This window comes from Mandrillus leucophaeus, unplaced genomic scaffold, assembly GCF_000951045.1.
Source record: "Mandrillus leucophaeus isolate KB7577 unplaced genomic scaffold, Mleu.le_1.0 Scaffold870, whole genome shotgun sequence".
NCBI lineage: Eukaryota > Metazoa > Chordata > Mammalia > Primates > Cercopithecidae > Mandrillus > Mandrillus leucophaeus.
Window position 1 is genome coordinate 266,202 of NW_012109475.1, and position 12,133 is coordinate 278,334.

At 46.8% G+C, this 12,133-nt stretch overlaps 1 protein-coding gene across 2 annotated transcripts in view; it reads left to right on the top strand.

The window, feature by feature from the left end:
• ZNF132 (zinc finger protein 132) overlaps positions 1–5,731 on the top strand; it is a 7,664-nt gene extending 1,933 nt beyond the window's left edge. Inside the window, exons 2-3 of one of the 2 annotated variants that reach the window (XM_011969068.1) lie at positions 1,298–1,466; positions 3,279–5,731. In XM_011969068.1, coding sequence (XP_011824458.1) covers positions 1,298–1,466; positions 3,279–5,170 — 2,061 coding nt within the window. In that variant the 3' untranslated portion in view covers positions 5,171–5,731. The remainder of the gene's footprint in view (positions 1–1,297; positions 1,467–3,278) is intronic. The other variant, XM_011969069.1, reaches the window with a different exon arrangement.
• The last annotated feature ends 6,402 nt before the right edge of the window (positions 5,732–12,133 follow it).

A 12,133-nucleotide genomic window follows, 5' to 3' on the forward strand; every position in this document is an offset into this window, starting at 1 on the left:
GTGACAGAGCGAGACTTCATCTCAAAAAAAAAAAAAAAAAAAATTGACCTTAGATCTTTCAGATGTGGAAGTTGGTGTGAGGAGTAGATTTCAGGGGGAAGATAAAAGAGTTGGATTTTGTTGTATTTGAGATGTCCCAGACACTACCAAATTGAGTTGCCAAGTAGACCCCTAAACATGCGATTATGAAATTATGTCGGGTTTAGGCTGGAAACATCCAAGGGATGGATGCTTGTGGGTGGACACTGCGTGCAGTTGTGGGTTGGGTTCAAGATAGTGCCCGAGCCTCCTAAACAGAGAGTAGGTCTAGGACAAAAATGAAGCATAGCGGCAGAAGTAGGATGAGAGTTGGGCTTTGGTTGAGGTTGATTTATCTCTCTGCAGCTCACTACATTGTCGTGGCCGTCCTTCTTGTGGTCAGGGCATGTTACCTCCTCTTAAGTAGGGTCCTGGGGTTTTTGTCAGGCTGGTGTAGTGGCAGGATCAGAAAGGATCAGCCTAAGCTGAGTCCCCAAGCCAAGGTGGGGGCCAGTGGGTCTTGGATTTGAGTGTTAGGAAGAGCAAGGACAGCTATGACTGGGGAGGAGACAACACATACAAAGGCAGAGATATAAGAGGGAAGAGATATTTGAGATCTCTTTATGGTTCTGGGCAGCTGATGGTTGAAGAAATAGGGAAAGGACGGGAGGCATTGACTTGAGGGGCTATGGCTGCCTCTGGCAGTGGGGTTTTTGGAGCTCTGTTGTTGGCTTGGACCAGGATTGGATCCTGGTTGCGTCTGTCAGGTATGCTATGTGCATGGTGAGATGCTAGGGAGAATACCTACAGTGTGAACAGGGAGGAGGTGGAAATATAAGAACTGTATGGTCTGAGGAGTCACATGTAAAGGTGAGGGAATGTGAACCATTGGGCCCATGGCCCTGGTACAAGAGCCTTAAGAGAAAGGGAAGCCCAAATTTTCTTATGTTTGGGAGGTATGAGCCAGAAGTCACAAGGAAAATTGACCAGCAGGAGGGAGGAGGCAGCATCCATCTGCCCACCTGCCTGTTGTTCCTCTAGGTTGGATTGGCCTGGATACAGTGACCAGTGGGACTACTAGGAGAGAGGGGCACCATTAATTCCAGGGCATGTTAGGCGGGGGCCCTGAGGAAGAAGATAAGCTGCGGATGGGTAAGTAGTGGACGGACTGAGAGGATCATAAGAAAAAGAGATGTTAGTGGTAGATGTGGCAGGATTCCGAGTCACACGGCAAGGGCCTGCATATTTCCATTTGACCAATTGTTTGTTTCTTTGTCAGCATACCTCTTGGCCCTGTGGCTCAGCTGTCCCCGCATTGAAGAGCCTGGTAACCTTTGAAGATGTGGCTGTATATTTCTCCCAGGAGGAGTGGGAGCTCCTTGATGCAGCCCAGAGGCACTTGTACCACAGTGTGATGCTGGAAAACCTCGAGCTCGTGACCTCACTTGGTAATACCCTGTCCCAGCATGGTGATGACCAGCTTATGCCCTGTGTCTTTTCCTCAGAGAAAGCTCTGTTCATCCCAAAGCCAGATCACGGGTACTGCTTCCTTCTCAGGTTTCCTGTTGTAGGTGCTGGGGTGCTGAGACTCTGCTGTGTGTACTTCCCCTATCGCTCTCTGAGCAGCCTCATGAGCTTTCCTAATAGCTGTTGCCCAGAAGCCTTGTGGAGGCAAAGGTTGGGGATCAGACATCTCCAGTCTGCCTAACAGATCCCACTGAGCTTCACCAATCCCTGGTTGGGTTACCCAGTATGAAGCCATGCCCAGATTTTGTCTCTGTCTCCAGTGGGAATTTTTTTTTTTTAGATGAACTCTAGCTCTATTGCCCAGGCTGCAGTGCAGTGGCGTGATCTCGGCTCACTGCAAGCTCCAGCTCCCAGGTTCATGCCATTCTCCTGCCTCAGCCTCCCAAGTAGCTGGGACTACAGGCGCCAGCACCACACCCGGCTAATTTTTTTGCATTTTTAGTAGAGACGGGGTTTCACTGTGTCAGCCAGGATGGTCTCAATCTCCTGACCTCTTGATCCACCTGCCTCAGCCTCCCAAAGTGCTGGGATTACAGGTGTGAGCCACCGCGCCCAGCCCTCAATGAGATATTTTTTAAAAACAGCTTTATTAAGATAAATCATACAATTCACCTTTTCAAGTACACAGTTTAGTGATTTCTGTATGTTTTCACATGGTATAATCATTGCTATAATGTAGTTTTAGCGTGTTTTCATCACCTAAAGAGAAACTATAGGTCTCATTAGCAGTCCCATTAGCTGTCACTCCCCATCTTTCCTTATCCCTTTCCTTCCGGTCCTAGGCAACCACTAATCTACTTTCTGACTATATAGATTTACGTTTCCTAGACATTTTATAGAATACTATGTTTTTCTGTGACTGGCTTTCTCTTAGCATGTTTTTGAAGTTCATCAGTGTTGTAGCATGTATCAGTATTTCGTTCTTTTTTACAGCCAAATATTCCAGTGTGTAGATGGACTACAGTTTGTTTATCCATTTATCAGTTGATGAGCATTCAGCTTGTTTCCATTTTTTAGGTGTTAGAAAAAAATGCTACTATAGAAGCTGGGCGAGGTGCCTATAATCCGGCTACTCAGGAGGCTGAGGCAGGAGGATCACTTGAGCCCAGAGGTTTGAGACCAACCTGGGCAACGTAGCAAGACCCTATCTCAGTTTTTAAAAAATACTGCTATGAACAGTCTTGTACACATTTTTGTGTGGATGTGTTTTTAGTTCTCTTGTGTAGCTCTGTAGGAGCAGACTTGTCAAACTATTTTCCAAATTGGCTGCACCATTTCACATCCCTATCTGGAGTGTATAAGTGCTCCAGTTTTTCTACTTCATCTTAATGTATTGTTGTTTATTTTTTTATTATTATTTTAGCTATGTTAGTGAGTGTGAAGTGATATCTCATTGTGGTTTTGGTTTGCATACTCCTCATGATTAAGGATGCTGAACTTCTTTTCATATGCTTATTGGCCATGTATGTATATATCTTCTTTTACAGAAATGTCTAAGTCCTTTGACCCACTTCTGTGTCCTTGCCCCTGGGGAGGTCTCCCTTATTCTGTTGCTTGGCTGGTCCCTATCCTGCCAATAGTAGTGGGCCCTTCCTCACCCTGATGGCCCCATTGGCCTATCAGCAATCCCTGGGACCTCTTCTTGAGTGTGAATTCCTGGGTAACATTTCTAATGAAGTCACCCATTCCCACTAAGTAGAATAGTTAGTTAACTGGCATTTCTGTATTTTCAGGTTGTTGGCATGGAGTAGAGGGTGAGAAGGCCCATCCCAAGCAGAATATTTCTGTAGAAGAGGTGTTACCAGTCAGGATCCCCAACACAGATTCTTCCACCAAGAAAGCTAACTCCTGTGACATGTGTGGGCCATTCTTGAAAGACATTTTGTACCTGGCTGAGCATCAGGGAACACACTGTGAGGAGAAACCCTACCCATGTGGAGTATGTGGGAGAGACTTTTGGTTGAATGCAAATCTTCACCAGCACCAGAAGGAGCATAGTGGAGGGAAGCCCTTCAGATGGTACAAGGACAGGGATGCACTTATGAAGAGCTCTAAAGTCCATCTGTCAGAGAACCCCTTCACTTGCAGGGAAGGTGGGAAGGTCATCCTGGATAGCCGGGACCTCCTCCAGCTTCAAGCTGTTGACAGCGGGCAGAAGCCGTATTCCAATCTTGGGCAGCTTCCAGAAGTCTGTACCACACAGAAACTCTTCAAGTGCAGTAACTGTGGAAAAGCCTTCCTGAAGAGCTCCACTCTCCTCAGCCATCTGAGAACTCACTCTGAAGAGACACCATTTGCATGTCCAACAGGTGGAAATTTCTTAGAGGAGAAATCAACCCTTGGTAATCAAAAATTTCACACTGCGGAAATACCCAATGTGTGTAAGGAGTGTGGGAAGGCCTTTAGTCACCCATCTAAGCTGAGGAAGCACCAGAAATTTCACACTGAAGTAAGATATTATGAGTGCATTGCGTGTGGGAAAACCTTCAATCACAAACTCACATTTGTTCATCATCAGAGAAGTCACTCAGGAGAAAGACCTTATGAGTGCAGTGAATGTGGGAAAGCCTTCAGTAACAGATCACACCTCATTCGGCATGAGAAAGTTCACACTGGAGAAAGGCCTTTTGAGTGCCTGAAATGTGGAAGAGCCTTCAGCCAAAGCTCCAATTTCCTTCGGCACCAGAAAGTTCACACACAGGTAAGACCTTATGAGTGCAGTCAATGTGGTAAATCTTTCAGCCGAAGCTCTGCTCTCATTCAGCACTGGAGAGTTCACACTGGAGAAAGACCGTATGAATGCAGTGAGTGTGGAAGAGCTTTTAACAATAACTCCAACCTTGCTCAGCACCAGAAAGTTCACACTGGAGAACGGCCTTTTGAGTGCAGTGAATGTGGAAGAGACTTCAGCCAAAGCTCCCATCTCCTTCGACATCAGAAAGTTCACACTGGAGAACGGCCTTTTGAATGCAGTGATTGTGGTAAAGCCTTCGGTAATAGCTCCACACTCATCCAGCACCAGAAAGTACATACTGGGCAAAGGCCTTATGAGTGCAGTGAATGTAGGAAATCCTTCAGCCGCAGCTCCAGCCTGATCCAGCACTGGAGAATTCACACTGGAGAAAAGCCTTATGAGTGTAGTGAGTGTGGGAAAGCCTTCGCTCACAGCTCCACTCTCATTGAACACTGGAGAGTTCACACAAAAGAAAGGCCTTATGAGTGCAATGAATGTGGGAAGTTCTTTAGCCAAAACTCCATTCTCATTAAGCATCAGAAAGTTCATACTGGAGAAAAGCCTTATAAGTGCAGTGAATGTGGGAAATTCTTTAGCCGAAAATCTAGCCTTATTTGTCATTGGAGAGTTCACACTGGAGAAAGGCCTTATGAATGCAGTGAATGTGGGAGAGCCTTTAGCAGTAACTCCCACCTGGTTCGTCATCAGAGAGTTCACACACAAGAAAGGCCCTATGAATGCATCCAGTGTGGAAAAGCCTTTAGTGAAAGATCTACACTTGTTCGGCACCAGAAAGTTCACACCAGAGAAAGGACTTATGAGTGTAGCCAGTGTGGGAAACTCTTCAGCCATCTTTGTAACCTTGCTCAGCATAAAAAGATTCATATTTGAGTAGAGCCTTATGGAAGTGGTCTTCGTGAGAAAATCTTCAGCCAAGTCAAACTTTATGCAGCAGTATCCCCATACCAGAAAAATTACCTACATGTACTGCTAATGTGGAAAAGCCTTCAGAAGCTACCCTGTTTCTGACCAGCCCAGGAACCTTTGCAGGGCCGTCTCACCCATGCAGCATAAGGCAGAAGCCATGGCCACTTTCCATCTTGCCTGGATCCAAAACTTTGCAGCAGTCCTGTCCTCTGGCTTGGGGAAAACAGTACCCTGAGCCTCCCTTCACCTGTCCTGTAGGGATTCAGGACTGTCCTCAGCTCACTGGAATGGTTTAATTCCCATTGCTTCTGAGAGGGTTAGGCAGTGAACTGAATGCATGCTGGCCGAGGGGCCTTGAGGGAAATCTAATTTGAGCTCAGGAAGATGCACATTCCTCGTGGATGTAGTCAAGTCTGTGTTTAACCCCTAAGATGTGTCCATTGAGACCACAAATCACCTGCCACTGGAATCACCTACCTTGTCTGCACCATACGCGTGATAATAAAGACCTTATTGATTAGGTCACCTTTAATCTTAGGGGTTCTGTTGGGGTAGGTTGAGAAAATGAATGGATAGAGTGGGGAGTGCCTTTTCAGGGCACAAAATCTGCCTGAGGGCACAGTAGAAGAGCAGGTAGTTGCTCTGTCCTGTTGTAGCCTACTTTGCATTGCTATGTGAAAGACTGAAAGGCTCTGGATTGAACGTAGTGGCCTATGTTTCAGTTACCACAGGGCCCAGAGCTTACCCTGAGGAAAAATAAATCTGTCTACAACACTAATGTGTCACAGGGTCACCAAGGCAAAGACCTAGAGGGGTCCAGGGAGGACTCTGTGCATAGAGAAACACTGGATGTGAGGTAATAACTAGGAATTTGGGGAGACTGTGGTGAACTAGGGCACATGCCATCATGGACAAAGAAGCAGCCGTAGTTCCCCATCAACTGGGACTCTGCAGGGTGAGGGTGTGCAGAACAACTGCAGAGCTGCAGACCTTTGTCTGCAGCCATGTTAAAGTTTTTGCTATAGTTAAAGCAGATAAATGCAATATTGTTTACATTCACTTCTCTCAAACTGTATCTTGGCACGCATCACTCCCCAGGTAGGAACTGGGGACTGAGAGAAGCAATAGCCTGACGTCCAGGAAAGTGTTTTTTGTAGTCTGGCCAGGGTTTCTGGTCACTAACACACACTTCATGCCTTCACAGTCTTGCTGGCCAACAGAGTGGGCACAGGCAAATGGGGGCATTTAACACAGTTGACAGAGCTGGTATTTTAGAAGGAGATTGAGATTTGGAACCTTGCAGAATATGGTGTTTAGCACCTATTTTAAAAAGCTTATTTACCATGTAATTTCATCATCATCACATGTGAGTTGTTGCTGTTTCTTTGACCTCCCCCATACAAGGAAGTACTCATGAGAGCACTGGCTGGGATGTGAACAGGAGTCCCCATAAAGGAGAGGCCTGGCCAGGTGCAGTGGTGCACACCTATAGTCCTAGCTGCTTGAGAGGCTGAGGCAGGAGGATCTCTTGAGCCCAGGAGGTTGAGTCCATCCTGGACAACAGAGCAAGGCCCCATCTCTAAACAAGAAAAGAGTGGCCTGGGCTCACATCACTGAACAGCAGTTTCAGTAGCCACTGCCAGCTGTCCTAGATCCCTCTGTTCTCCCTGCCCATGTGAATGTCACCTAACAGGCTCAGCAGTGGGGTATGTGACAGGACCAGTACTCCATGACTGGTCGTTCCTCACCCTGACCATGGCACCCTTGCCCTGCCAAAGATTGTACTCCTGGCTGAACATTAGGCAGTATACTCCAGATAGAAACCACACAGAGTAGTGGATCAAACTTTTCACCAACAACAGACCATTTATGGTGGAGACCACCTTTTCAGATGTGACATGGCTCACAGTCTCATTTGTAAAGAGCACTTTTCCGTTCATGCACAGCAGGATTCATAAGTGAGAGGACTCAAGGACCAGGCATTTGTGAAGGCTTTCCAGGGTAACTACCCACTTCTGGCACTGGAGTACCCGAATAGTGAGAAACTCAAAAGAGAATATGGAAATGCCTTCCTTTCTCCATCACCAGAGCACTCATGGCACAGGGAAGCCATGAAAAGTTGAGTGGGAAGATCCTGCCACACAGCTCCAACATCAGATAACACCAGGCAGGCCATGATAGGGAGAAGCCCTTCAAGAGCAGTGGCTATGGGAAGACATGAAGACTTTTGCCCTCTTCAACCACCTAAGAACCCACACTGAAGAGAAATCTTTAAACACTTGGTATGAAAAAAGACCCTCAAGAAGAAATCAATCCTTATCTATAACCAAAAAATTCACAATAGAGAAAACCCCCGCATGTAAGGAATGTGGGATGGTCTTTGGTCACCTCTCCTGTGTGAGAAAGCAATATAAAGTACCTGTGGGGAAAAGGCATTACAAGTGCAGTGAAAATGGGAAAGCCTTCAGCTGTAGACACCCCCTTTAAAGAAAAATCACCAGAGAATTCACGACAGAGTTATGGGCAACAAATGTGGGAAAGCCGCAGCTCCCAGAATCTTAGGCAGCACTGTATTACTGCTATTGCAAAAACCTTCTGTATTAGTTACCTATTGCTGTGTAACAAATTACTCAAAACCTAGTGGCTTAAAACAATAGTTATTATCTCACAGTCTCTATAGGTCAGAAACTTTGGTGCAGCTAGCTGACTCCTCTTCAGGGTTTCTCACAAGGCTAACATCAAGATGTCACCTGGGGGGTGTGGTCATCTGAAGGCTTGCCTGGGGAAGGCTCTGCTTCCAAGCAAACTCACGTAATTGGCAGCATTCAGGTTTTTTTTGTGGGCTGCTGGACTGAGGGCCTGTCTGTTGGTCTGAGACCTCCTCCAGTTCTCTGCCACATGGGCCTCTCCAAAATGGCAGCTTGTGGATCAAAGCTTGCAAGCTGATAATGCAATGGAGAATACCAACAAGTCAATCATTTGTAATCTAATAATGGAAGTGAGATCCCACCATCTTTGCTATGTTTTATTTGTTAGAAGCAAGTCACTTGGTCCAGCCCACAGTCAAGGGGAGAGGATTACACAAGAGCATGAATACCACAGGGCAGAGATCATTGGAAGCCATGTCAAAAACTGCCTGCCACACTGTCTCATCTCTGCCACCTGGCAAGATCTCATGATGTGTCAGTCTCCACTGTGCTAAGGGAAGGCAGCCTACCTTTCCATTCTCTAGAGAGAATTTCATATAGTCTGAGCCCTTTGAGTACCCTCATTTTCTTTCCCACTGATGGCTTTAGATTTTGATATGACACAGTTCTTGCTAAGATCTGAGCTGGTGTCTTCTGGAGCTTTCCAGAAAAGGCTTCTTGCCTGGGCATGGTGGCTCACGCCTATTATTCCAGCACTTTGGGAGGCCAGGGCAGGCAGATCATGAGCTCAGGAGATTGAGACCATTCTGGCTAACATGGTGAAACCCCGTCTCTACTAAAAATACAAAAAATTAGCTGGGCGTGGTGGTGGGTGCCTGTAGTCCCAGCTACTTGGAAGGCTGAGCAGGAGAATGGTGCGAACCCGGGAGGCAGGGTTTGCAGTGAGCCAAGATTGCACCACTGCACTCCAGCCTGGGTGACAGAGCGAGACTCCGTCTCAAAAAAAAAAGAGAAAGAAAAGGTTTGTCTTCGTGGACACATTGTTTGCATCTACATGTGACACTTGGGAATGATTTGTTTAATCTCAATCACGCAGTCCTGGATCTGCCTGTCTCTCACTGAGATAATAAAGGCCTTAATGTTTAGCCACTTGCATCAGAGGTGGCGAGGTGAGTTGAAACAATTCATCCTAATAAAAAGAACAGCTTTTGTAGGGGGCACTGAGTGTCTCAAACAGCCGCATGGCCAGGAAGAACACTCAGTCCAGTTTTGGTTGAATTTGCCTTGTTGCCCTAAGGCCTCCTGTGAAAAACTGACAGGCTCAGACTGAATCTTGTGGTTTAGACACCAAGGGTCACCTGTGGACCCAGAGCTGGCTCTGAAGAATGGGGTAGTTTCTTTGAGAACCTCCACAGCAAAAATTTGGTCCTCTGTTCCCAGTGCATGTCCTACTTTACTAGCTATGTCTCCCAGTACCTGCCCATGGCTCATGACTCATGAAATATAGAGCTCAGTAGGCAGGTATAACTGGTTCAGACCTGCCAGGGCTATGTGGAAACTATCATTGGTACAAAAACAGTGTGGAGAAGACTGTGGTAGCAAGAGGGGACATGTCCTAAGGGCATATCAGAAACTTCCAATTACTATGGCCAAGTGAGATAAGGGTGTGTAGAACTTCTCAGGACATGCAGACCTATGTGTCACTCATAGCTGAAATTCAAATAAATGTTTTGTGGATTTCCTGTGGACTCCCTGGGCTGTTCATCTCATGGCCATCCCTGCACAGGTAGGAACCTCCAGACAGAGAAGATGGAAACCATGGTCTGGAGGGGCTTATGTGAGTAGCCAGGGTTTCTTGAGATTCACATGGCCGTGGCCTTCATCATTCCACTTCTGGTGGCCACCAAGCAGGTCTGTCCCTCTTAAGGGGTGGGGAAACAATATGGTGGAGTCAGTACAGATTTCCCATATCTCCTGCTTTTCCAAGAAGAGCCAAATATTCAGATTTTTATGTGGCATGTGATTTTATAAATGTTGAAAATCATTTCCAAAAACATTTCAATGCAAACTCAGTTCACCAAAACTATAGGTTGGCTTTAGATATTTCCCTGGGTCCTCCTGAGGCCTAGGGGAGAAAAGACCAGAAATCCTCTGACATGAGAATCTTTGGCCTGTGGTGTCCATCCATACTGTATGATGGATCAGAGGCCACTGCAGCTGCCATCTCTCCCAGAAGCCCCTGAGGGGATGGACAATGATAACCACATTGTGAGCAGAAGCCACAACAGTTTTGCAGTTAGCAGAGTTTACAGCAGGGCTTCTCAAATACTCCCCAGCACAGTGAGGTGTCTGGGGGATCCCTACCCTGCTTGGGCCTGCCTTCCTGAGTGTAATGTCTCCAATATGGAAGACGCATGTGGGATCAGAATTAAAGGTCAGTTGAGCCACATGGGGCTCAGGCTTCTAAGCTAATAAAGTTAGGGTAGACACATCATCAGAGCTCAGTCCTCTGTGTGAGTGGCCAGGATTAGATCTGATAAGATGGTGCTGGGCATGATGGTGGCATGCCTGTTCCCAGCTACTTGGGAGACTGAGGCAGGAGGATCACTGGATCCCAGGAGTTCAAGACTGCAGTGAGCTATGTTTGCACCACTGCACTCCAGCCTGGGCAACAGAATGAGACCTTGTTTCTAAAACAGGGAAAAAAGGTCCGGGCACGGTAACTCACGCCTGTAATCCCAGCACTTTGGGAGGCCGACACGGGTGGATCACCTGAAGTTGGGAGTTTGAGACCAGCCTAATATGGAGAAACCCTGTCTCTACTTTAAAAAAAAAAAAAAGCCAGGCATAGTGGCACATGCCTGTAATCCCAGCTACTCAGGAGGCAGGAGAATTGCTTGAGCCTGGGAGGTGGAGGTTGTGGTGAGCTGAGATCGCGTCACTCTAGCCTGGGCAACAAGAGTGAAACTCTGTCTCAAAAAAATAATAAAAAATAAAAATAAAAAAGGGAAAAAAAGGTTCCTAAAACATGAGTAGAGTCCTATGTGTTTCTACTGAACCTGCCTTCTGATCTCCGACTGGGTCTCAGTATACAGCACCCAACCTGTTAGGGGAAGAGAGAGAGATGTTTGCCAATAACGCCAGAGTATTCCAGGCAAAGTCCTGATGGCTCTGATCTTTGAGCTGTCCAGGTTACCAGCTTTTGTGGGATGCAGTGGTTCCACTGTTTTCAGACTATGCTCAACCCAAAAGGTAGTTGCCTTCAGACCCTTGATGCAGTGTACTGACTACCCTGTTACTGTACACTCCGCCGTATGCAATGGTAGTTCTCTTCTGGAATCTACTGGGCAGTTCCATGCCCTGGGCCTTTGCTTGTGCCCTCCCACATCAGGGACACCCTTGAAAGGCTTCTCAACCTCTCCCAATCATACCTCCAGATCAGCCGCAATCTCTCCTCCATGCTGGTGTCAGCATCTGTTGATTGCCTCATCTCCAACTCCCAAGCTTTGAGTGAACTATCCGGAACATGAGGGCTGTGAAATCTGAAGAGTAGCAGATTAAGGCCAAGGGTGCCAAAACACTTAGTAACCTTCTCTGGCTTGGCTCAACTTGGACTCCTACTGCTAACAAATTATGTGATCTGGGGCACAGACTCCCAAGTTTCAGTTGTCTCTTCTATAAATTCATGAAATCTGTCTCGTAGTGTCACCAGAATTTCGGTCAACACAGAAAGCTCTCCATCAATATGAAGCCCTTTACACCTAGAGTGGGAATCACTACATTCCCCTTAGGCTACACCCACTAACCAGAGCTTCAGCCATTATACCCGGATGGCAGACAATGTTGTCCTACCATGCCATCCTGTCACCTTGGACCCCAATTTTGACATTTCCAGACTTGCCTCTTGTGAAACCCAGATCCTCTACCCCCAGCCCCAGCCTGCTTTTGGCACTCAGTGAAGTCAGCCAAGCTTCGAGTGTGTGATGAGGGAGGCACGGCCTGACAACCAGTGACTCAGAGCTACCAGTCTCTGGCCTCTCCAAAATGCCAAGAACTCATCGATCTGCAGACCTTGTAACCCTCAAGGAATCACTATTCCCTCAATGGGTATGAAAATAGACACCACTGTGATTCAAGAAGGTGATCCCAGAAAGGAACACAAGTGAAAATTTATAACCAAGAGATTTCAACATGGGAGGGTGGAAATCTAGAGGTAGGGAGAGGTGAGTAAACAGTGGAAACATTAGACCCAGTTCACCTGCCTTGAAATCCCAGCTCT